This window comes from Salvelinus fontinalis, chromosome 5 (assembly GCF_029448725.1).
Source record: "Salvelinus fontinalis isolate EN_2023a chromosome 5, ASM2944872v1, whole genome shotgun sequence".
Classification (NCBI taxonomy): domain Eukaryota; kingdom Metazoa; phylum Chordata; class Actinopteri; order Salmoniformes; family Salmonidae; genus Salvelinus; species Salvelinus fontinalis.
Genome location: NC_074669.1, coordinates 10,025,909 through 10,052,944, shown reverse-complemented (window position 1 = coordinate 10,052,944; position 27,036 = coordinate 10,025,909). Strand labels below are relative to the sequence as shown.

Here is a 27,036-nt window from a genome sequence, read left to right as displayed (position 1 = left end):
GACGGGCAGTTCAGGCGCCGCTGGGCAGACGGCAGACTCTGGCCGGCTGAGACGCACTGTAGGCCTGGTGCGTGGTGCCGGAACTGGATGTACCGGGCTAAGGAAACTCACCTTCAGGCTAGTGCGGGGAGAAGCAACAGGACGCACAGGACTCTGGAGGCGCACAGGAGGCTTGGTGCGTGGTGTAGGCACTGGTGGTAATGGGCTGGAGACACGCACCATAGGGCTAGTGCGTGGAGGAGGAACAGGGCTCTGGAGACGCACAGGAGGCTTGGTGCGTGGTGCCGGTACTGGTGGTAATGGGCTGGAGACACGCACCACAGGGCTAGTGCGTGGAGGAGGAACAGGGCTCTGGAGACGCACAGGAAGCCTGGTGCATGGTGTAAGCACTGGTGGTACTGGGCTGGGGCGGGGAGGTGGTGCCGGAAATACCGGACCATGCAGGCGTACTGGCTCCCTTGAGCACTGAGCCTGCCCAACCTTACCTGGTTGTATGCTCCCCGTAGCCAGACCAGTGCGAGGAGGTGGAATAACCCGCACTGGGCTATGTAGGCGAACCGGGGACACCATGCGTAAGGCTGGTGCCATGTATGCCGGCGAGGAGACGCACTGGTGGCCAGATGCGTTGGGCCAGCTTCATGACATCCGGCTCAATACTCAATCTAGCCCTGCCAGTGCGGGGAGGTGGAATAACCCGCACCGGGCTAAGCACACGTACTGGAGACACCGTGCACTCTACCGCATAACACGGTGTGTGCCCGTACTCTCGCTCTCCACGTTAAGATCGGGAAGTTGGCGCAGGTCTCCTACCTGACTTCGCCAGACTACCCTTTAGCCCCCCCCCCCCCCCCCCCCCCCCAAGAAATTTTTGGGCTTGACTAACAGGCTTTCTACCGCGTCGTCGTGCTGCCTCCATTCGCCGGTATCCCTCCTCACACTGTGCCAGAGAATCCCAGGCGGGCTCCGGCACTCTCCTTGGGTCGATCGCCCACCTGTCGATCTCCTCCCACGTAGTGTAGCCCAGATCCTTCTCCTGCTTCCGTGCTGCCTCCTCATACCGCCGCCTCTCGGCTTTAGCTGCCTACAGCTCTTCACGAGGGCGGAGATATTCTCCAGGTTGAGCCCATGGACCTTTACCGTCCAGTATTTCCTCCCATGTCCAGAAATCCTGCGATCGCTGCTGTTGCTTTTCATGCTGCTTGGTCCTTGTTTGGTGGGTGATTCTGTAACGGCTGTCGACATCGTTCTCCTCCTCAGACGAGGAGGAGCATGGATCGGATCAACACGCAGCGAGGTATGTAGACATGATGATTTTAATAATAATAACGAAGACGAAAATACACTTGAACAAACTACAAAACAACAAACAACGTTAAACAGACCTGAACATGAGAACTTACATAACACGAAGAACGCACGAACAGGAACAGACTAAACAAACGAAACAGTCCAGTGTGGTGACGAACACAAACACGGAAGACAATCACCCACAAACAAACAGTGAGAACAGCCTACCTTAATATGGTTCTCAATCAGAGGAAACATCAAACACCTGCCTCTAATTGAGAACCATATCAGGCAACACATTTAACCCAACATAGAAACACATAACATAGAATGCTCACCCCAACTCACGCCCTGACCAACTCAACACGTACAAAAACAATGGAAAACAGGTCAGGAACGTGACACGTCAAATCAATACCTACCCTGCTTATGAGCAGGGTTTTTGCTTACAAGGAAAAATTAAAGCAGGAAGCACCAGTGAATAGATCAATAAAAAAAAGTGGTCAGATGAAGCAGATGCTAAGCTACTAGACTGTTTTGCTAGCACAGACTGGAATATGTTCCGGGATTCCTCCAATGGCATTGGAGTACACCACATCTGTCATTGGCTTCCTCAATAAATGCATCGATGACGTCGTCCCCACAGTGACCGTACGTACATACCCCAACCAGAAACAATGGGTTACAGGCAGCATCCGCACTGAGCTAAAGGCTAGAGCTGCGCTTTCAAGGAGTGGGACTCTAACCCGGAAGCTTATAAGAAATCCCGCTATGCCCTCCGACGAACCATCAAACAGGCAAAGCCTCAATACTGGACTAAGATCGAGTCGTAGTACACCGGCTCTGACGCTCGTTGGATTTGGCAGGGCCTGCAAACCATCACAGACTACAAAGGGAAGCACAGCTGAGAGCTGCCCAGTGACACGAGCCTACCGGACACTGGAACATGCATGACACTGAAACACTGAAACACTGAAACATGCATGAAACATGCATGAGAGCACCAGCTGTTCCGGAGGACTGTGTGATCACGCTCTCCGCAGCCGATGTAAGACCTTTAGACAGGTCAACATTCACAAGGACGCAGGGCCAGATGGATTACCAGGACGTGTACTGAGAGCATGCGCTGACCAACTAGCAAGTGTCTTCACTGACATTTTCAACCTCTCCCTGTCCGAGTCTGTAATACCAACATGTTTTAAGCAGACTACCATAGAGCCTGTGCCCAAGAACACTAAGGTAACCTGCCTGTCTGTAGCCATGAAGTGCTTTGAAAGGCTGGTCATGGCTCACATCAACACCATCATCCCAGAAACCCTAGACCCACTCCAATTTGCATACCGCCCCAACAGATCCACAGATGATGCAGCCTCTATTGCACTCCACACTGCCCTTTCCCACCTGGACAAAAGGAACACCTATGTGAGAATGCTATTCATTGACTACAGCTCAGCGTTCAACACCATCGTGCACTCAAAGCTTATCAATAAGCTAAGGACCCTGGGACTAAACACCTCCTTCTGCAACTGGATCCTGGACTTCCTGACGGACTGCCCCCAGGTGGTAAGGGTAGGTAACAACACATCCTCCACGCTGATCCTCAACACAGGGGCCCCTCAGGGGTGCGTGCTCAGCCCCCTCCTGTACTCCCTGTTCACTCATGACTGCACGGCCAGGCTCGACTCCAACACCATCATTACCTTTTCAGATGACAACAGTGGTAGGCCTGATCACCAACAACAACGAGATAGCCTATAGGGAGGAGGTCAGAGACCTGGCAGTGTGGTGTCAGGACAACAGCCTCTCCCTCAACGTGATCAAGTCAAAGGAGATGATTGTGGACTACAGGAAAAAAAGCACCGAGCACTCCCCCCTTCTCATCGACAAGGCTGCAGTGCAGCAGGTTGAGAGCTTCAAGTTCCTTGGTGTCCACATCACCACCAAACTAACATGGTTCAAGCACACCATGACAGTCGTGAGGCGGGAACAACAAAACCTATTCCCCCCTCAGGAGACTGAAAAGATTTGGCATGGGTCCTCAGATCCTCAAAAGATTCTGCAGCTACACCATCGAGAGCATCCTGACTGGTTGCATTACTGCCTGGTATGGCAACTGCTCGGCCTCCGACCGCAAGGCACTACACAGGGAAGTGTGAACGGCCCAGTACATAACTGGGGCCAAGCTTTCTGCCATCCAGGACCTCTATACCAGGCGGTGTCAGAGGAAGGCCCTAAAAATTGTCAAAGACTCCAGCCACCCTAGTCATAGACTGTTCTCTCTGCTACCACACGGCAAGCGGTGCTGGAGCGCCAAGGCTAGGTCCTAAAGGCTAGGTCCAAAAGGCCCCCTCTGTACCAGCACCCCCCTGTATATATTGTTATTTTTTACTGCTCCTCTTGAATTACTTGTTACTTTTATCTCTTATTCTTATCCGTATTTTTTGAAACTGCACTGTCGGGTAGGGGCTTGTAAGTAAGCATTTCACTATAAGGTGAAATACCTGTTGTATTCGGCGCATGTGACTAATAAAATTTGATTTGATTACCCCTTCCCCTCTACATACACACACACACTCACCCCTCCTACCCACCCCACCCTGTGCCTCGCATGGGGTGACATTAGCTCCCCTATCACATCCTCAGTCTAGGCTGGGGGGTGAACCATTGTCACACTGTACAACGGGCCCCACTGGCAAGCCAGCAGCTTACCACCCCAAGGCTGCCCGGCAACAATGGGGGGGGGGGGTTGGAATGGGTAAAAAGGAGAGTCACAGAGTCCTAGGGCCTAATCCCCTTGCCCCGTACATCTGCACAGGGCTGTTTTGCACCGGGAATCATAAGGCACCCCCTTTTAATCAGACCTCTTTTACTTTTATTCCATCTCAGAGAACAATACAGGCTGTAGTAGAATAGAGGCCTTTAGTGTAACCAAGTCACAAGCGGCAGCCTTTTGCCAAATGGATGGCTCTAGAATGCTCGTTTTACTCATGTCGTGTTGGAAGTGGACTTATTTTGGGCTTGGTGGTTGTTTTGGAGAGCACGTGAAAAGACTTGAGACAAGACATGAATGCTGGCTCTTGAAATTCACACAATTTACTTTAAAAGCAGTCTTCTCTGTGTGTTTGGGTGTGTCTTTGAGCGTGTTGTTGGTGTTGTTTAAATAAATGTGTCTGCAATTCAGATGATAAAGGCATTATTAACATTCCTTGATAGGGGTAGTTGAAAGCCATTAAAAACACTCACTTAAATAAGCACTTTGGCTTTGTGTGTTCTGTGTGTTGGAAAGAGCATGATTCTTGCAATGCCAAAGTTGTTGGTTCAAGACCTGTAAGGATCACGAGGTAGAATTAGTCGGCTCTCCTTGAAGTGTAACTTTTCAAGAACTGCTAATTATAATCAACACACAAACAGCAGTAGGTAGCACATGGTCTTCAAAAATTAATAACTTCATGGAACCAAACACTTGCATAATTTATACTTTTGGCAAAGGGAAGTGGAAAATTGATAGTTGAAATGTTTCAGTCAATTTTGACCTAGATATTGTTTTTTAGACAATATTTTGAGAGAAAAAAACTGCAGAGTAGTGGCAAAACACTCCAACATTGAATAGACCCACAGGCCCAAAGGCTCAGCTGCCATAATATTTAAAAGGAGATATGAAAAATATTCAAAATGGTTGTACAACTTTTTGCAAATCTGTTCCACTTTCCCCCAACTCACTCTCCTTGGGGTCCATGCGTCGAATGATGAGAAGATGTTTTACAGTACAGTACATCCGTTTTAGGGCTGTATCTCTATGTATACAAGTAGTGCCATCTAGTGGTCACTTTACCAAAATTCAATTTGAGGCCAATCAAGGCTAACATACTGTATTACTATGGCAATGTTCAAAACTACATTTAGGCCAAGAATAAATATGTATCTAGATATAACACTAGTATATAATCATACAGCACTGTGGCATAAACATTATAATCAATGAGAACTCAATTAGGCTAAAAATCTAGTTTTACAAAGATGATATCTTGTATAGCGAATGCATCTTCACTTAAAAATAATCGCTATGAGGTCTTCTGACAGTGACACAGAGTATAACTGAATCCATAGCAACATAACTTCAGTCCCATTCACTGTCAACTGCCTACATTCAAACACACACAACCACCACCGCTGGGCCCACGGCAACCTTTAAAACGGGTTCCGCCGAGTTAATCTGAGTTTGGAGAGTACTCCTGCTGCGCCCCATTCAGGCCTAGTCAGCACCTCGCTAGATAGACCCTTTTCTCTGGACACACAATCAGTGAGTTTAGGCAGAAACAGAGCAGCTTGCAGCAGTAGGCCTGGTTAGGCCTGGTTAACACGGTCTGTGATGTCAGACGGACATGGACCAATGCTGAGTAGCCCACGGTCTGAGCACCTGGAGGAATTCAAAAGGCAGCTCTTTTTTGATCTGTTACTTTTGTGACATGGTTATTCAGCAGTCAATCACAATACCAGGCGTGTGGTTTTTACAAAGGTATCTTTTGGGTTAGTGCTTGAGAAGTCTATACAAATAAATACATTTGGAGGACTACAAAGACATTCTGGTTTGAAGATCAGTTTCTGCCTCTGTAGGCCTACTTGCCAGCCCAGAGCTCAGGGAAAATGTCATTTGTAAAATTATGATAAAGTAAAGACTCCTAGATTCCTGCACTCCTATTTAATATCTAATGGACAAATCAATAACAAACATCACTCATTGGTAATCTCATATTCTCATTCATGAATTAATTGAACGCATTCAAACTCAGCAATAAGGGACAAGAGAGTGGAATCAATTTGATTCCTTTCTAAATTCACACAAACTCAAACAAAACACCCCAGCATGCACACAAGCACACACAATATAGTAAGATGTGCAAACTCACCATTGCAGTGGCAATATTATCATAAGGACACGTATACTTGGAATACGGAGGAGGAATGGAGGGAAAAAGAGAAGCGGAGGAGGTCAAAGAGAGTAAGGGAGGAAGACGGTGACCTTGAATCAGTTGAAGATAGCAGAAAAAAATGGAGATGGTTTTTCAAAGAAGAATGATGGGAAGTGTAAGCAGAGTGAGCTGTACGCCAATCGAGGTCTGGAGACGAAATGGAAGTGAATGAAGGTGAATTATCGGAGGTGGCATGTGTGGTGAAGTTCTGAGCCTAAGGCTTGCGCTGATGGTCAGGATAAAGGTGTGTTTGACGGTAGGAGTGACATTTCTGGAGAAAGTGGACCCATGCCTTTTGGCTGATCCATACAGTATGTGGTTTCAGTGTGGGTGAAAACAGAATTGGGTGCTGGTCAGAGGGAGCAGGCGCTCCTCGCCACACGAATGGGGACAAGAGCTGTGACTCGTTTTGCTCTGAAGAAAATGTTGCCATTGAAAAGAATGATTACTCGGGCAGCGGTAAATGTGAAAGTGGACCAACAGAAGGGGAAGATTACCGGTGTTTGTGATGCATGTTGTTTGGTGCGACTCAGAATTATATATGCTTCAGTAAGATTGCCGTTTTAGCGTTCATAGCAATGGTTATCAACTGTAATGCAGGGATGTAAGTCACAGAAAATAGAAGTTGTGGTAGGAGCTGCAGATGCGTTTTTGGGTGTACGAGATTTGACATCAGAAGAGTTACAGGGTGTGTCGAGTGGTGGTGTTCTGTCCTTCCAGGCCGTTGGTCTGAGGTAGGACTAGATAGGTTTAAATAGTGGAATAGGGTGGTAGGTTTTAAATGAGTGTAGGGTTAGATGGATGGGTATTTGTTTATTTTTTCCATGCAAAGTGTAAGGGATTTATAACCCAGTCTAGTTGGTGGCGGTAATGCAACATTTATTGGATGCCAACCACCGTTAAACCACATCGAAGAAGACACCATTGCATTTGACTTCAGGGTCTTCCTAGAACAGCTCTGCATTCACAACCAGTGTTGGGGAGTAGTGAACTACATGTAGTTCAACTAGTAATTCAACTACATTTTGCAGTAGCTTGGTGGTAGTTGAACTAGATTCAAATATTGGTAGTGTTTTCAGTAGTTAATTACTTTCTTGCAATGTAGAGGTGTAGCTAACTACTGGAACTACACACTACTGTTTTATCATGTAGCGGTGTAGCTAACTACTGGAACTACACACTACTGTTTTATCATGTAGCGGTGTAGCTAACTACTGGAACTACACACTGCTGTTTTACCATGTAGCAGTGTAGCTAACTACTGGAACTACACACTACTGTTTTACCATGTAGCAGTGTAGCTAACTACTGGAACTACACACTACTGTTTTACCATGTAGCGGTGTAGCTAACTACTGGAACTACACACTACTGTTTTACCATGTAGCGGTGTAGCTAACTACACACTACTTCTTTGGCTAAAGTAAAGTAGGTAAGAAGTTCCTTTTTCAGCATCAGACCTGCATAATACGCACTTCAAACAATTGTGTTTAATAGGCTACATTACTAATTCTGTTAACATCTGACTCCATAGTGATCTGTTTTTGCAATTTGTACTGTATTCTATGATATTTCAGATTGACATAATTGTTCACAAAGTAGTTGAGGTAGTGAACTACTTTTTCAAAGTAACTTTAGCTACTTTATGTTTAGCTACTTTATGTGTAGCTTAACTCCTTTCAGTGTGAAGTAATTGGTGGCTTGATAAACACAATTTTCAGAGTAGCTTCCCACAACACTGTTCACAACACGTTCTACCACCAAAGCCAGGCTTACAGGAACACTGGCCACAGCCGTGGACAAAATACAACCGTATTAGAAATGTGACAGTAATAGGTTCACACACAGTTACATTAAGAACCTTCATGATTGACTGCAAAACAATGACATTTCAAGGCCTTTTGTCTAAAATACTATTTAGGATAGACAATATTCTATGCGAGGTAGCTAATATGCCTATTGCATTAACACTCTGATGTGTAAGTTACATTCATGTTTAAGACCAGTGGTGGGAAAAGTACCCAATTGTCACACTTGAGTAAAAGTATAGATACCTTAAGAGAAAGTTACTCAAGTAAAAGTGAAAGTCACCCAGTAAAATACTACTTGAATAAAAGTATTTGCTTCTAAATATACATAAGTACCAAAAGTAAAAGTATAAATAATTTCAAATTCCTTATATCAAGCAAAGCAGATGGCACAATTGTATTGATTTTAAAATGTATGGATAGCCAGGGGTACACTCCAACACTCAGACATAATTTACAAACAATGCATTTGTGTTAAGTGAGTCTGCCAGATCAGAGGCAGTAGAGATAACCACTCGTTCTCTTGATAAGTGGGTGAATTGGACCATTTTCATGTTCTGTCCTGCTAAGCATCTCAACATGTAACGAGTACTTTTGGGTGTCAGGGAAAATGTAGAGTAAAAAGTACATTATTTTCTTTAGGAATGTAGTGAAGTAAAAGTTGTCAAAAATATAAATAGTAAAGTACAGATACCCACCAAAACTACTTAAGTAGTACTTTACAGCTGTTGAAGACACACACCGGCAACTGTCCAAACACTTAAAGGCACACCCTATCCCCTCAGCCCTCAAATTAAGTGGACACTTCTGATGACATATCATGACGTCTGACGAGTATACACTTGCAGGGCAAGGGAGGAAGGAATCATTATTAAATGGACCGCAATTGCCTGGAAATTCGTCACTCATTCATCCCGAGATGATTGTGTTTTCAGCTACTGGTAGCTTGTGGGTGCTTTATATGCACTCCAGTCAATTAATGATGTCAATTGCATGTCTACTTATATTGACTATATAATTATTAATATAGGTCTACTGTATGATAGCTAACAAATACATTGCCTGCCTAGCTGTGGAACATCTGAAGAAGGAAAATGTTTCATTTCTACAATTTCCAAAAGCTCACCAAACAAAAACATTTACTTTTATGAGACGTGTTTGTGCCATCAAGTGCATTAGTAGCACAATTTCTAACCTGTTTACATTAGTTTTTACTTACACTTGTGTGTTGACATCTCCACTGATGTTGTTTTTAAGTTTTGGCGGACTTTTCTTTGCGGATATACAATAGTCACAATTTTTTACATTTACATTTGTTTCACCTTTATTTAACCAGGTAGGATAGTTGAAAACAAGTTCTCATTTACAACTGCGACCTGGCCAAAGCAGTGCGACACAAACAACAACACAGAGTTACACATGGAATAAACATACAGTCAATAATACAATAGAAAAGAGTATATATACAATGTGTGCAAATGAGGTAGGATAAGGGAGGTAAGGCAATAAATAGGCCATAGTTGCAAAATAATTACAATATAGCAATTAAACACTGGAGTGATAGATGTGCAGAAGATGAGTGTGCAAGTAGAGATACTGGGTGCAAAGGAGCAAAATAAATAACAGTATGGAGATGAGGTAGTTGGGTGGGCTATTTACAGATGGGCTATGTCCAGGTGCAGTGATCTGTGAGCTGCTCTGACAGCTGGTGCTTAAAGTTAGTGAGGGAGATATGAATCTCCAGCTTCAGTGATTTTTGCAGTTCGTTCCAGTCATTGGCAGCAGAGAACTGGAAGGAAATGCGGCCAAAGGAGGAATTGGCTTTGGGGGTGACCAGTGAACATAATTGGAGACCCGCAAACTCGACTAAAAAGGAGGGCTGAGGGGCTCACATTGCAAACTTCTCTTCCTTGGCTAGTCATTTGGATCGGCCTCCAAGATTGTGATGGGGATTCCCCCAAGGGCATAAGGAAGAGGGTGTGTCTTTTATTTGTTTGAACAGCAGGGTGTCTAATTTATTTTTGTTCTTCTGTGATACAATGGCGGCCGCTAACCAACGTTAAAGCTGCATCCCGCCACCTACTGTGCTGGAGTGTGTAGTCAATCACGGTTTACAACATTTCTAAGTCCTCCTACCTATTTTATTTTTTAAGGGTGAAATATTTCTATAACGCTTGTTTGGACGACCGGCAGTATTTGCGTTTCCTGGATTGTTACTGCGCACGCGCAATTTCGTGAGTCCTTGGATGATCCGCCTGCTGTAGGTTACACAGCCTGTAAAGGGACACCGACAAAATGCAGAGCTGGAATCAAGTATATCGCACTCTGGCAACGGTAAGGAAAAAATAATGACATGCCAATTAATAGTTCATGTTGTCCGAAATAAATATAACTACAAGCGACAACTTGTAGAGTTACTTTGGTAGTTTTTCAACGTGATTTATGGAGTCCAGGCCTTGTTAGCTGAACCCCTCCATTACTTCATTAGCTAACTAGCCTATCGTTAGGTTAGCTAGAACTCTAAATTGGCTAGCAGTGTTGGCTAGTTCGCTCTTTCTAGCCCGCCCAAGCGAGCCTTGGTGTGTGTAATGTGCTAACATTGTTGCTGGTTAGGTTTAAATTGCTTTCATAAGCTAATGTCATTACGAAATCATACATTTCCAATCAAGCTAACGTTACTGTAACGTTAACTAGCTAGCTACCCAAGTACCATTAACCAACAAGCATCCCATCGCGAATGTCAAATTTGACATCATGCCCGACTGGCTGTCAAGCTCGCGGGCTTGTTTGTTTGTGGATGTAAAGAACACCATCTTGCCCTCTGCTTTGACTGCATCAAATGGTACATCAGTGACTCAGCATTCAACCTGATTTGTAAAGTTATTTTATTCATTATGTAGCTATTCAAATTATATTTAAGCACTGTTGTTAGCTAACTAACGCAGTACATTTAGCTACAGTTGAAGGGAGAAGTTTGCACGCACCTTAGCCAAATACATTTCACCTCAGTTTTTCACAATTCCTGACATTTTAAGCCTAGTGAAAATTCCCTGTCTTATGTCAGTTAGGATCACCACTTTATTTTAAGAATGTGAAATGTCAGAATAATAGTAGAGTGATTTATTTCAGCATGTATTTCTTTCAACACATTCCCAGTGGGTCAGAAGTTTACATACACTCATTTAGTATTTGGTAGCATTGCCTTCACCCAACAATAAGTTGGGTGAATTTTGGCCCATTCCTCCTGACAGAGCTGGTGTAACTGAGTCAGGTTTGTAGGCCTCTTTGCTCGCACACGCTTCTTCAGTTCTGCCCACAGATTTTCTATAGGATTGAGGTCAGTGCTTTGTGATGGCCACTCCAATACCTTGACTTTGTTGTCCTTAAGCCATTTTGCCACAACTTTGGAAGTATGCTTGGGGGTCATTGTCCATTTGGAAGACCCATTTGCAACCAAGCTTTAACTTCCTGACTGGTGTCTTGAGATGTTGCTTCAATATATCCACATAATTTTCCTGCCTCATGATGCCATTTATTTTGTGAAGTGCACCAGTCCCTACTGCAGCAAAGCACCCCCACAACATGTTGCCACCCCTGTGGTTCATGGTTGGGATGGTGCTCTTCGGCTTGCAAGCCTCCCCCTTTTTCCTCCAAACATAACAATGGTCATTATGGCCAAACAGTTCCATTTTTGTTTCATCAGATCAGAGGACATTTCTCCAAAAAGTACAATCTTTGTTCCCTTGTGCAGTTGCAAACCGTAGTCTGGCTTTTTTTAATGGGGTTTTTGGAGCAGTGGTTTCTTCCTTGCTGAGCGGCCTTTCAGGTTATGTTGATATAGAACTTGTTTTAATGTGGACATAGATACTTTTGTACCCGTTTCCCCCAGCATCTTCACAAGGTCCTTTGCTATTGTTCTGGGATTGATTTGCACTTTTCGCACCAAAGTACGTTCATCGCTAGGAGACAGAACACGTCTCCTTCCTGAGCGGTATGACGGCTGCGTGGTCCCATGGTATTTATACTTGAGTACTATTGTTTGTACAGATGAACGTGGTACCTTCAAGTGTTTGGAAATTGCTCCCAAAGATGAACCAGACTTGTGGAGGTTTACAAAAAAAAAATTCTGAGGTCTTGGCTGAATTCTTTTGATTTTCCCATGATGTCAAGCAAAGAGGCACTGAGTTTGAAGGTAGGCCTTGAAATACAGGTACACCTCCAATTGACTCAAATGATATCAATTAGCCTATCAGAAGCTTCTAAAGCATGACATCATTTTCTCGAATTTTCCAAGTTGTTTAAAGGCACATTCAACTTAGTGCATGTAAACTTCTGACCCACTGGAATTGTGATACAGTGAAATAATCTCTGTAAACTATTTATTTTTATTACTTGTCATGCACAAGGTAGATGTCCTAACCAACTTGCCAAAACTATAGTTTAACAAGAAATTTGTGGAGTGGTTGAAAAGCGAGTTTTAATGACTCCAACCTAAGTGTATGTAAACTTCAAACTTCAACTGTATATATTTGGTCAATACTTGAAAACAAGCTACTGTAGTGAGAATCATCTTTAACACTTGCTATCTGTTGACGTTAAGATTTTATTACCCGCTTTCTTTACAGGAATTTGTCTCATTCTAGAGCACTGAGTTAGAAAGAGATAACCAACATTTTATACTGACTTTCGACATGTATGACAACAGCCGGTCACACAGAAGAGCTACATACCTACAGCAAATGCTGACGTTATAGTAAAATCTTTCTGATTGTCCCAATTTATCCTCTCCTATCACATACAGCGTAGCCACCAGCTCCCGAATAGGCTCCAGGGTGCAACTGTTCTCTCTGTCAGAACATACTCTGACAAAGCACAAAGTAAGTCAACATTTATCACTCCAATGTCTTGCCTGGAAGCCTGATGTTGAATTGCATTGAATTTTACATCTGGCAGAAATGAGCGTTTGAATCAGGGAAGTTTCCGCTCTCGACTTCTTCTACAAGTTAGAATGTTGAATACAATTATATTTTAACGTACTTCACTGGTTGTCCATGTGGTTAGTCCTTTTGGCGGTAGGAATGTGAGACAATATATCCACAGGAAAGTATAATGACATCAATGTTTGAAAGCGCAGGTAGTACTTTCAGATTTCTATCACCTGAAGCACTACTTGCGCTTTCAAACGTTGATGTAATTATACTTTCCTGTGGATATATTGTCTCACATTCCTACTGCCAAAAGGACTATCCAGATGGACAACCGGTAAAGTAAGTTAAAATATAATTTTATTCAACATTCAGGCTTGTAGCGGTTGTGAGAGAACTTCACTGATTCAAACGCTAATTTCTTCCTGATGTAAAATTCTATGCAATTCATAGAATGCTGGGTTTCCAGGCAATCCAATGTTCAGTTAGATAATTTGCTGCACTGCAGTTATCAAACTGTATGCAAACATATTCACAATGTGAATGCAATACCAGTATGTGCCTCTTTAACTTCTTATGGCTGCATCCCGCTACCAGGATCGATATGACAACAGCCAGTGAAAGTGCAGGGCGCCAAATTCAAACAACAGAAATCTTATAATTAAAATTCCTCAAACATACATGTGTTTTATATAATTTTAAAGGTAATCTTGTTAATCCCACCAAAGTGTCCGATTTCAAATATGCTTTTCAGCGAAAGCACTACAAACGATTTTTAGGTCACCACCAAACCACAATAAGCACAGCCATTTTTCCAGCGAAATATAGCAGTCACAAAAAGCAGAAATAGAGATAAAATGAATCACTAACCTTTGATTATCTTCATCAGATGACACTCATAGGACTTCATGTTACACAATACATGCATGTTTTGTTTGATAAAGTTCATATTTATATAAAAAAAATCTGAGTTTACATTGGCGCGTTACATTCACTAGTTCCAAAAACATCAAGTGATTTTGCATATCCACATCGTTTCAACAGAAATACTCATCATAAATGTAGATGATAATACAAGTTACACACATGGAATTATAGATATACCTCTCCTTAATTGAACCGCTTTTTTCAGATTTAAAAAAAACTTTACGGAAAAAGCAACCCATGCAATAATCTGAGACGGCGCTCAGAAATATAATAAAATTAGCCGCCATTTTGGAGTCAACAGAAACCAGAAAATACATGATAAATGTTTCCTTTGATGAACTTCATCAGAATGCAGTCCTAGGAATCCCAGGTCCACAATAAATGCTTGATTTGTTCGATAATGTCCGTTATTTATGTCCAATTAGCTACTTTGGTTAGCGCGTTTGGTAAACAATTCCAAAGTCACAAAGCGCGTCCACTATAACTTGACGAAATGTCCAAAAGTTCCGTAACAGTCAGTAGAAACATGTCAAACGATGTACTGAATCAATCTTTAGAATGTTGTTAACCTACATCTTGAATAACGTTCCAACCGGAGAATTAGATTGACTTCAGATGAGCTGTGGAACGGAGGTCCTCCTCATGTGAACGCGCATGGTCAGCTCGTGGCAGTGGTGACTAATTCCTGTCTCCTTCGGCCCCCCTTCACATTAGAGTCATCAGACAAAGTTCCACTAGATGTCAACAGTCAATAGAAGCCATAGGAAGCGAAAACTCATCCATATCTCGTTGTAATTTCCATGAGAGCTTGGTTGAAAATCTGTCACCCCCAGAAAAAATCCAAACAGGAAGTGGAACTTCTCAGGTTTTTGCCTGCCATATGAGTTCTGTTATACTCAGACATATTTCAAACAGTTTTAGAAACTTCAGAGTGTTTTCTATCAAATACTGCTAATAATATGCATATATTAGCAACTATGACTGAGGAGCAGGCAGTTTACTCTGGGCACCTCTGTGCACCTTTCATCCAAGCTACTCAATACTGCCCCTGCAGCCATAAGAAGTTAACTTGTTGCCCCTCTGATAAACATGTTCTTTGCTCTCCTGCAGTTGATGCTGATGTCACAGTGGTGGGCTCTGGTCCTGGTGGATATGTTGCCGCAATCAAAGCAGCCCAGCTTGGTTTCAAGGTAAAGCTAACTCTTAACTATTTCTATCAGCATGATAAATGTGCAACCAGAGGAAAGAGAACTCTGGACCACCTATACTCCAAACATAGAGATGCATACAAAGCTCTCCCTCATCCTCCATTTGGCAAATCTGACCATAATTCTATCCTCCTGATTCCTGCTTACAAGCAAAAGTTAAAGCAGGACGCACCAGTGACCAGTGAAGATCAATAAAGAAGTGGTCAGATGAAGCAGATGCTAAGCTACTGGACTGTTTTGCTAGCATAGACTTGAATATGTTCCGGGATTCCTCCAATGGCATTGAGGAAGGAGTACACCACATTAGTCATTGGATTCATCAATAAGTGCATTGTTGATGCCATCCCAACAGTGACCGTACGTACATACCCCAACCAGAAGCCATGGATTACAGGCAGCATCCGCACTGAGCTAAAGGCTAGAGCTGCTGCTTTCAAGGAGCGGGACTCTAACCCGGAAGCTTATAATAAATTCCGCTATTCCATCTGAACCGTCAAACAGGGGTAAGCGTCAATACAGGGCTAAGATCGTATCATACTACACCGGCTCTGACGCTCGTCGGCTGTGGCAGGGCTTCGAAATACTTCATACTCGTCGCCAAACCCACTGGCTCCAGGTCATCTACAAGACCCTGCTAGGTAAAGTCCCCACTTATCTCAGCTCGTTGGTCACCATAGCAGCACCTACCTGTAGCACGCGCTCCAGCAGGTATATCTCTCTGGTCACCCCCAAAGCCAATTCCTCCTTTGGCTGCCTCTCCTTCCAGTTCTCTGCTGCCAATGACTGGAACGAACTACAAAAATCTCTGAAACAAAAATCTCTGAAACTGGAAACACTTATCTCCCTCACTAGCTTTAAGCACCAGCTGTCAGAGCAGCTCACAGATTACTGCACCTGTACATAGCCCATCTATAATTTAGCCCAAACAACTACCTCTTCCCCTACTGTATTTATTTATTTATTTTGCTCCTTTGCACCCCATTATTTCTATTTCTACTTTGCACATTCTTCCACTGCAAATCTACCATTCCAGTGTTTTACTTACTATATTGTATTTACTTTGCCACCATGGCCTTTTTATGCCTTTACCTCCCTTGTCTCACCTCATTTGCTCACATTGTATATAGACTTATTTTTGTACTGTGTTATTGACTGTATGTTTGTTTTACTCCATGTGTAACTCTGTTGTTGTATGTGTCAAACTGCTTTGCTTTATCTTGGCCAGGTCGCAATTGTAAATGAGAACTTGTTCTCAACTTGCCTACCTGGTTAAATAAGGGTTAAATAAAAAATTTAAAAACCATTAGACTAAAAAGGGAACCACAGCCGAAAGATGCCCAGTGGTACGAACATACCAGACGAGCTAAACTACTACTGTGCTCGCTTCGAGGCAAATAACACTAAAACATGCATGAGAGCACCAGCTGTCCCTGAAGACAGTGCACGCACTCCGCAGCCGACGTGAGTAAGACCTTTAAACAGGTCAACATTCACAAGGACGCAGGGCCAGCTGGATTACCAGGACGTGTACTGAGAGCATGCGCTGGCCAACTAGCAAGTGTCTTCACTGACATTTTCAACCTCTACCTGTGAGTCTGTAATACCAACATGTTTTAAGCAGTCCACCATAGTGCCTGTGCACAAGAACAAACACTAATGTAATCTGCCTAAATGACTAGCGACCCGTAGCACTCACGTCTGTAGCCATGAAGTGCTTTGAAAGGCTGGTCATGGCTCACTTCAACACCATCATCTTAGACCCACTCCAATTTGCATACCGCCCCAACAGATCCACAGATGATGCAGCCTCTATTGCACTCCACACTGCCCTTTCCCACCTGGACAAAAGGAACACCTATGTGAGAATGCTATTCATTGACTACAGTTCAGCTTTCAACACCATAGTGCCTTCAAAGCTCATCAATAAGCTAAGGACCCTGGGACTAAACACCTCCCTCTGCAACTGGATCCTGGACTTCCTGATGGGCCGCCCCCCAGGTGGTAAGGGTAGGTAACAACACATCCGCCACGCTGATCCTCAACACAGGGGCCCCTCAGGGGTACGTGCTCAGTCCCCTCCTGTACTCCCTGTTCACTCATGACTGTACGGCCAGGAACGACTCCAACACCATCATTAAGTTTGCCAATGACACAAGTGGAAGGCCTGATCAACAACGAGACAGCCTATAGGGAGAACGTCAGAGACCTGGCCGTGTGGTGCCACAAACTCCCTAAACATGATCAAGCACACCAAGACAGTCGTGAAGAGGGCACCACAAAGCCTATTCCCCTTCAGGAGACTGAAAAGATTTGGCATGGGTCCTCAGAAGGTTCTAGAGCTGCACCATCGAGAGCATCCTGACTGGTTGCATCACTGCCTGGTATGGCAACTGCTCAGCTTCCGACCGCAAGGCACTACAGAGGCTAGTGCGAACGGCCCAGTACATCACTGGGGCCAAGCTTTCTGCCATCCAGGACCTCTATACCAGGCGGTGTCAGAGGAAGGCCCTAAAAATTGTCAAAGACTCCATCCACCCTAGTCATAGACTGTTCTCTCTGCTACCGCACGGCAAGCGGTACTGGAGCGCCAAGTCTAGTTCCAAGAGGCTTCTAAACAGCTTCTACCCCCAAGCCATAAGACTCCTGAACATCTAGTCAAATGGCTACCCAGACTATTTGCATTGCCACCCCCCCCCCTCTACACCACTGCTACTCTCTGTTGTCATCTATGCATAGTCACTTTAATAATTCTACTTACATGTACATACTACCTCAAATAACCGGTGCCCCCGTACATTGACTCTGTATCGGTACCCCCCTATTTATAGTCTTGCTGTTATGTTACTGCTGCTCTTTAAGTACTTGTTACTTTTATCTCTTATTCTTAACCATATTTTTTTGAAACTGCGTTGTTGGCTAGGGTCTTGTAAGTAAGCATTTCACAGTAAGGTGGAATGAGTTTGACACATTCTTAACGCCATGTAAAACTATTAAACAGCCCTTTACTAATCGTGAATGTTGTATTCGGCGCATGTGACTAATACAATTTGGTTTTAACTAGGCTAACCATTCATTCTGATTTCTATCGAGTGAACGAAGCGCAAGGAGTAAATTTAGGCTCATGCCTATTTAATAGTAATGCCCATCTTGTGAGAATTGTCTAACAACTACGTTTTCTACTTTACAGACGGTGTGTGTGGAAAAGAATCCCACCCTAGGCGGGACCTGTTTGAATGTCGGCTGTATCCCTTCAAAGGTAAACGTTGTCCATCAGGAGTTTATATAGCTTTTACTGGGTGTTAATGTGCAACACTGCACAGCTTCATCTGTGAGTTGAGGATAAATGTAGAACGTCGGTTTTCTCCTGTCACTTTCTAGGCCCTGCTGAACAACTCCTACCTGTACCACCAGGCCAATGGCAAGGACTTTGAAAGCAGAGGCATTGAAAGTAAGAGCTAACATTGGCTAGACTCGAGCAGTGGTCACTACCAGCCCTGGGCCTAGAGAACTGAAGGGTGTGAAGGCTTTTGAGTTTTTTGGGATGCCAGTTATGAACTTCACTTGACCCTCTGTCTCTCTCTGTCTGTACCAGTCTCGGGGATCACATTGAACCTGGAGAAGATGATGTCACAGAAGAGCGGGGCAGTCAAAGCACTGACAGGAGGCATTGCACATTTATTCAAACAGAACAAGGTGAGGCCTTACCTACAGTCACTCCCTCCCTACTTACATTGTTAATGATAGACCTAGTTCACAAATTAGACATTTTGCTCACTTTTTGGATAATTGGCAACTAATATAGGGATCCTGCCAGTCAGTATCAGATTAGTTAGTCAGTATGGGTCAGACAGTGTTGCATTAGCTCATGCAAAACAATGGGAGTGGTAGAACCTGTTAGCGGGCTCCAAATAGCATGCTGAAATCAACTCCATTTCAAGTACAACCCACGTTCTATCCTTTTATAACCACCAAAACCCCTGACAGCAAGAGTATGACTAAGCTCCTTCAGCTTTGCGCCAAGAGATTTCGCCTCAGCAGGATAAGCTTGAAACAGCAGTTTTGACTGTCCTCTATCTTCTTTGAATGGGCGCAACCTTCTATGGGTATTACATTGTCAATGGACTTGTCCTTTGTCTTAAACCCACTTCTAATTTGAGTCCATCAGTTTGATACCAAAGCAGGCTGTTTTGATGCTTCCCTCTGTATTTTTTGTGTTACTTCAGGGTCAGAACTTGACCCCGTCTTTAATTGATGTAACTGATGATGTAATGTGGCGGTTTCTCCTCAGGTGACACACGTGAACGGCTATGGGAAGATCACGGGCAAGAACCAGGTGACGGCCACGGCCGAGGACGGCAGCATGCAGGTCATCAACAGCAAGAACATCCTCATTGCCACTGGCTCCGAGGTCACGCCCTTTCCGGGGATCGAGGTACGTTACTGTACTCTTGAGTAGTAGTTTGTAGCAGGCGGCCAGATGTTAGTTGTCCTTGGCAAAGCCGTGTCCTAACTCTCCTAACCTCATGTGTTGTCAGGTTGATGAGGACACGGTGGTGTCCTCCACGGGAGCCCTGGACCTGAAGAAGGTGCCTGAGCATCTCATCGTCATCGGAGCCGGAGTCATCGGGGTGGAGCTGGTGAGGGACCACACACACACACACACACACACACACACACACACACACACACAGGATTACAGCATGGTCTGTAAAGAGTAAATGTCCATACATAACTGCTTTATTTGTCCATTTGCACTGATGTTCTTAAGTGTTTTGCTGTCTCAGTACCCAACCTGACACACATCAGAGGCTGCGGTAGAGCAACGCCCCTGGAGCACTAAGAGGTAGTGTCTTACTCAAGGGCACAACGGTGGTAGATAGTATACAGGGATATTGAAGCCAGTAACCCTCCAGCTGCCAGATCACTCTGTGCAGATTTCCCCACAGGCATCTCTTAGGGAATATCCAGGGTCCAGTCTAACATCCTGTTTGGCCTCCTGTTCACCAGGGGTCAGTGTGGCAGCGTCTGGGCTCCAAGGTGACAGCGGTGGAGTTCCTGGGCCACGTGGGCGGCTTGGGCATCGACATGGAGATCTCCAAGAACTTCCAACGCATCCTTCAGAAGCAAGGCATAAAGTTCAAGCTGGGCACCAAGGTCATGGGCGCCACCAAGAGGCCCGACGGCCAGATCGACGTGGCGTGAGTTCCATCCCCCAGTGAAGTGTATTTGTGTGTGGATCTGAATGAACTAAGTCACTGAAATGAATGTGCTTGCAAGTTTCTGGTTAAACATTAGGTCATACTAAAGGGCTGACCCCATTTAGTCGACTGTTCCATTGTTTGGTCGATAGGCTGTTGGTCGACCAAGATTATAATTTTTTTGTTGAGCAGTGGCAAATATATTTTTTACAATTATGGCACACGAGACACCTGTCTGAGTGGACTAATCCATTATGGAGGCCGCAGGGATGGCACAACAGTATCACCAGTAGTAGATTTATCATAATTTCTAATCTACAATGCTTATTTGGTTACAGTACATTTGATTAATGTAGTCAATATATTATTAATAAAGCCTTGTCATTGTAGGAGTGAACATGTTTGCAGAGCTCAACCTAGGCTAAAAGTTTTTGTTTATTTTATTCCATTTACGAGTTGTCAATTTATTCATTGTCTTTTGTTTTGCGCGCTCCTGTCAATCTTGAGTAAGGACACCCAGTGAATACGAATATAGAAGTAGGACTAGTCTACCTGGCCTGCGCACAAATGTAGTCCTATAAATGTGCCCATTTGGGTATCTGATACTATTTCTGACTGTCTCAACTCAACATCACTGTGGAGCTTCTCAAAGAACGTTTTTCTTCTCCTCAAACAGCAAGTAAACAGTCTGTTTTTACATCCATTGAGAATGACAATAGTTCCTCAACAAAGCCTATTTGAAAAATCTTTCTAGCTCGCTCTCCCTTATCGATTACCACTCAGCCTGAAGAGGGGAAAAAATGACAAATGTTGTGCTCTGATCTGTTGGAAATGTCATAAAATAGGTCTATCTGATTAGTTCTTATCCCTTGCACAAAATAGCCTACAGCTGTGTCTGTCAATGTGATTTGTAGGATATTTTTATCAGAATATTTTCTGGCTGCAATGTTTTTATTTGTTGGCTTTGTAGGCTATTTTTACATATTGGCAATAGAAGCTACTTATACATTTGTTTCATTTAGAATTTTGATTAACCACATGACATTGAGTTCGAGATATGAAGACTTTATTATAAATGTAATTGTTCCACAAAAATGTGCATATGAATATCATAACTGGCACACAGATCATTAAAAATCATTTTATTTGTCACATATACATGGTTAGCAGATGTTAATGCGAGTGTAGCGAAATAATTGTGCTTCTAGTTCTGACAATGCCGTAATAACCAACGCGTAATCTAACCTAACAATTTCACAACTACTACCTTATACACACAAGTGTAAAGGATATGTACATAAAGATATGAATAAGTGATGGTACAGAACGGCATAGGCAAGATGCAGTAGATGGTATCGAGTACAGTATATACATGAGATGAGTAATGTAGGGTATGTAAACATAAGTGGCTAGTGATACATGTATTACATAAAGATGGCAAGATGCAGTAGATGATAGAGTACAGTATATACATATACATTATATTAAGTGGCTAGTGATACATTTTTGATCAATTCCCATCAATTTCCATTATTAAAGTGAACTGGAGTTGAGACAGTATGTTGGCAGCAGCCACTGTTTTTCAGTCTCTCGGTCCCTGCTTTGATGCACCTGTACTGACCTTGCCTTCTGGATGATAGCGGGGTGAACAGGCAGTGGCTCGGGTGGTTGTTGTCCTTGATGATCTGTGACATCGGGTGGTGTAGGTGTCCTGGAGGGCAGGTAGTTTGCCCCCAGTGATGCATTGTGCAGACCTCACTACCCTTTGGAGAGCCTTACGGTTGTGGGCGGAGCAGTTGCCGTACCAGGCGGTGATACAGCCCGACAGGATGCTCTCGATTGTGCATCTGTAGTTTGTGTGCTTTTGGTGACGAGACGAATTTCTTCAGCCTCCCGAAGTTGAAGAGGCGCTGCTGCGCCTTCTTCACAACGCTGTCTGTGTGGGTGGACCAATTCAGTTTGTCCGTAATGTGTACACCGAGGAACTTAAAACATACTACCCTCTCCACTACTGTCCCGTCGATGTGGATAGGGGGGTACTCCCTCTGCTGTTTCCTGAAGAAATGGTAGGATAACTAGAATAAGGAGCACTCCAAATTGAAAAGGTTGCCGACCACTGGTGTAGCCTATTACCGGCAACTTCAGGCGCTTAACAGCAAGAATCTGCAAAGGCAGGCAGGTCGGGAACAGGTTTTCTTCTGGTTAGGTTGTTGATCTCTGGCTTTAGTAATTTATGTCTTCATTTTTAATCGCAGTTCTTAAAGCATCAGACAAGCTCAGTAGCCTACATATAGTTGATTGTATTCAAACATAGGGTGTGTGTGTATATACATGAACACAGTTGAAGTCGGAAGTTTACATTCACCTTAGCCAAATACATTTAAACTGTTTCACAATTCCTGACATTTAATCCTAGTAAAAATTCCCTGACTTAGGTCAGTTAGGATCACCACTTAATTTTAAGAATGTAAAATGTCAGAATAATAGTAGAGTGATTTATTTCAGCTTTTATTTCTTTAATCACATTCCCAGTGGGTCAGAAGTTTACATACTCAAATAGTATTTGGGTCAAATGTTTCGGGGTAGCCTTCCACAAGCTTCCCACAATAAGTTGGGTGGATTTTGGCCCATTCCACCTGACAAAGCTGGTGTAACTGAGTCAGGTTTGTAGGCCTCCTTTCTCACACATGCTTTTTCAGTTCTGCACACAGGTTTTCTATAGGATTGAGGTCAGGGCTTTGTGAATTTCCACTTCAATACCTTGACTTTGTTGTCATTTTGTCACAACTTTGGAAGTATGCTTGGTCATTGTCCATTTGGAAGACCCATTTGCAACCAAGCTTTAACTTCCTGACTAATGTCGCATCAATATAGCCACATAATTTTCCTGCCTCGTGATGCCATCTATTTTGTGAAGTGCACCAGTCCCTCCTGCAGCAAAGCACCCCCCCAACATGATGCTGCCACCCCCGTGCTTCACGGTTGGGATGGTGCTCTTCGGCTTGCAAGCCTCCCATTTTTTCTCCAAACATAAGGATGGTCATTATGGCCAAACAGTTCTATTTTTGTTTCATCAGACCAGAGGACATTTCTCCAAAAAGTACGATCTTTGTTTCATGTGCAGTTGCAAAACCGTAATTTGGCTTTTTAATGCCGGTTTTGGAGCAGTGGCGTCTTCCTTGCTGAGCGGCCTTTCAGGTTATGTCGATATAGGACTTGTTTTACTGTGGATATAGATACTTTCGTACCTGATTCCTCCAGCATCTTCACAAGGTTCTTTGCTGTTGTTCTGGGATTGATTTGCACTTTTAACACCAAAGTACGTTCATCTCTAGGAGACAGAACGCGTCTCCTTCCTGAGCGGTATGACGGCTGCGTGGTCCCATGGTATTTATACTTGAGTACAATTGTTTGTACAGATGAACGTGGTACCTTCAGGCGTTTGGAAATTACTCCCAAGGATGAACCTGACTTGTGGAGGTCTACAAAGAAAATTGTGGTCTTGTTTGATTTATTTTGATTTTCCCATGATGTCAAGCAAAGAGGCACTGAGTTTGAAGGTAGGCATTAAAATGCATCCACAGGTACACCTCCGATAGGCTAATTGACACCATTTGAGTCAATCAGAAGCTTCTAAAGCAATGACATAATTTTCCAACGGTTTAAAGGCACAGTCAATTTAGTATATGTAACCTTCTGACCCACTGGAATTGTGATACAATCTGTCTGTAAACAATTGTTGGAAAAATTACTTAGGTCATGCACAAAGTAGATGTCCTAACCAACTTGCCAAAACTATAGTTTAACAAGAAATTTGTGGAGTGATTGAAATACAATTTTTAATGACTCCAACCTAAGTGTATGTAAACTTCCGACTTCAGCTGTATGTATGTGTGTGTGTATATATATATATATATACATACATACATACATACATACATACATACACACACACACAATAGGGGGAAAAAAACATTTCAACCAATCGATTGGTCGAAAGAACAAATGACTACTGTCGACCAAGATTAATTTCTTTCGGGGACAGCCCTAATCAAACCTAACCGTGTGTGTTGTCTCCAGTGTGGAGGCGGCAGCCGGCGGGAAGAACGAGACTCTGACGTGTGACGTGCTGCTGGTGTGTATCGGCAGACGGCCCTTCACCAGGAACCTGGGCCTGGAGAACGTGGGCCTGGAGCTGGACAACAGGGGACGCATACCAGTCAACAACCGCTTCCAGACCAAAGTACCCAGGTAGACCTAAATTAGCGCACCACACCTCTGTAATATACAACATCCCCAAGATGGAGGGAGTTTGTCTGTGTAATATACACTGAGTGTATAAAACATTAGGAACACTTTCCTAATATTGAGTTGCACCCCCTTTTGCCCAAAGAACAGCCTCAATTAGTCGGGGCATAGGCTCTACGAGGTGTCAACCGTTCTACAGGGATGCTGCCCCATGTTGACTCCAATACTTCCCATAGTTGTGTCAAGTTAGGGCTCCCGAGTGGCGCAGCATTCTACGGCACTGCATCTCAGTGCAAGAGGCGTCACTGCAGTCCCTGGTTTGAATACAGGCTGCATCACATCTGGCTGTCATTGGGAGTCCTATAGGGCGGCGAACAATTGGCCCAGCGTCGTCCGGGTTTGACCTTCATTGTAAATAAGAATTGGTTCTTAACTGACTTGCCTAGTTAAAGGTTTAAAAAAAAAAAGTCTGGAAACTGTTGTGTGTGAACCCCAGCAGCGTTGCAGTTCTTGACATAAACCGGAGCGCCTGGCACCTACTACCATACCCCGTTCAAAGGCACTTAAATATTTTGGCTTGCCCATTCACCCTCTGAATGGCACACAATCCATGTCTCAAGGCATAAAAATGCTTCTTTAACTTGTCTCCTCCCCTTCATCTACACTGATTTGAAGTGGATTTAACAAGGGACATCAATAAGGGATCATAGCTTTCACCTGGTCAGTCTCATGGAAAGAGACGTTCCTAATATTTTGTACACTGTTCAATACCTGCTTTTTCAATATACACATACTACTCCAACCGCCTCACCAAGATCTCTTTCAAAAAGGACTAAATGTTATCTCTTTCCCTTCTAAGTATCTATGCCATTGGTGACGTGATTGCCGGGCCCATGCTAGCTCACAAGGCGGAGGACGAGGGCATCATCTGTGTGGAAGGCATGGCCGGGGGCGCCGTGCACATCGATTACAACTGTGTCCCCTCTGTAGTCTACACACACCCTGAGGTGGCATGGGTGGGGAAGACAGAGGAGCAGCTCAAAGAGGAGGTGATGCACACAACACCAACCTCACCACATAAACACTAATCATTTTGACCAAATTAAGTAGTGGACATGGCTTTTTATATATAATGATAAATTATTTGTTTATATTTCAGCTGCTAAAATGTTGCTACATTGAAATCTCTTCAGGTCTAAGAGTTAGCCACAGGGTGGCGAGATACCTTCCCCAAAATTGTTGACCTCCTAAAGGAGACAAAGTATTGTACGTGTCGTATCAACACTGAAACAGAACTTTAACCTCCAACTCTATTTCCCAGGGCATCCCATACAAAGTGGGAAAGTTCCCGTTTGCCGCCAACAGCCGAGCCAAAACCAACGCAGACACCGATGGCCTGGTGAAGATCCTCGGCCACAAGGAGACCGACCGGATATTGGGCGCTCACATCCTGGGCTCTGTGAGTCATGTCGCCTCAGGCTCCTTAGCAGAGAGAATTTGGGCTATAACGTATAGAGTTGTACTCTAACTATGGTGACCCTTGTGTTTAGGGGGCAGGAGAGATAATCAACGAGGCGACGCTCGCCATGGAGTACGGCGCGTCCTGCGAGGACGTTGCCAGAGTTTGCCACGCCCATCCTGTGAGTTACACACTGTCATATCATAGAAGTTCAACCATGTCATTCACACGCATCCACATTTTGTGGAACCACACCACCCAACTGTCAGATGCCAGTCAATCTAACCTCTTTTCCCATCTACCCCTCTTCCAGACTGTGTCCGAGGCCTTCAGAGAAGCTAACCTTGCAGCCTCCTTCGGGAAAGCTATCAACTTTTAACTGTCTTTGTCCGCACAGCAATCTACATAACTGTTTTGTCTCCAACAATCAACGCACACATAATGTACCGTGACACCCTCAGGGGGATACTCTATATACATAAAGACAACCCGTGTACTACATTTTAATATGGTATATAAATGTTCTCAATAAAGGGGGTTTGGGTGGTAAAAACAGACGGGAGATTAGTCTTGACTTTCTACTTGGAATGGTTCGCTGCTATATAAATTAGTCGCAGGATATCTAGCATTTTCCCAACATCACTTTCTTAGTGCAGTGCTCAGATGTATATTATTCATAGTTTCAGAGAATGACCATGGGTTGGCTGGACTACTGCTGTATTTACCAATAAGAGATAAGCCATGACAAGTTTTTATTTTTTTAAGACTGAAGCATAACGAAACACCTTTTCAAAAGGTGTAAGGGAAGGCAGTTGGAAAGGCCCAAGCAGCAACTGGCTTGTATGAATTGCAATACTTGAATTTAAATATGGCTGTGCACTGTCATTCTGTGTGTGTGTGTACAATTTTGCTTAATTCTGACCTCTGCAAAAAAAATAAATGCAGTAATGATTCAGAACTCTAGAGATGTGACGCATTGGTGTGTTTTACTGTGTTCAGTGCAACA

The 27,036-nt window shown here is 43.8% G+C and overlaps 1 protein-coding gene across 1 annotated transcript; it reads left to right on the top strand.

Moving 5' to 3' along the window:
- The first annotated feature begins 10,284 nt into the window (after positions 1-10,284).
- On the top strand, positions 10,285-26,993 carry dldh (dihydrolipoamide dehydrogenase). The gene is made up of 14 exons (XM_055922372.1): positions 10,285-10,399; positions 12,867-12,942; positions 15,028-15,107; positions 18,313-18,381; positions 18,504-18,573; positions 18,718-18,818; positions 19,414-19,557; positions 19,661-19,762; positions 20,133-20,323; positions 24,404-24,574; positions 25,431-25,620; positions 25,893-26,030; positions 26,122-26,211; positions 26,344-26,993. The coding sequence occupies exons 1-14, from the start codon at positions 10,361-10,363 to the stop codon at positions 26,407-26,409; spliced, it is 1,527 nt and encodes a 508-aa protein (XP_055778347.1). The 5' UTR covers positions 10,285-10,360; the 3' UTR covers positions 26,410-26,993.
- Positions 26,994-27,036: the final 43 nt, after the last annotated feature.

Bases quoted from the DNA above. Each gene is read 5' to 3' on its own strand.
- dldh (XM_055922372.1), top strand. From the start codon at position 10,361: ATGCAGAGCTGGAATCAAGTATATCGCACTCTGGCAACG. The intron at 12,943-15,027 runs GTAAGTCAACAT...GCTCTCCTGCAG, and splicing joins ATACTCTGACAAAGCACAAA to TTGATGCTGATGTCACAGTG. The intron at 19,763-20,132 runs GTGAGGGACCAC...CCTGTTCACCAG, and splicing joins GAGTCATCGGGGTGGAGCTG to GGGTCAGTGTGGCAGCGTCT.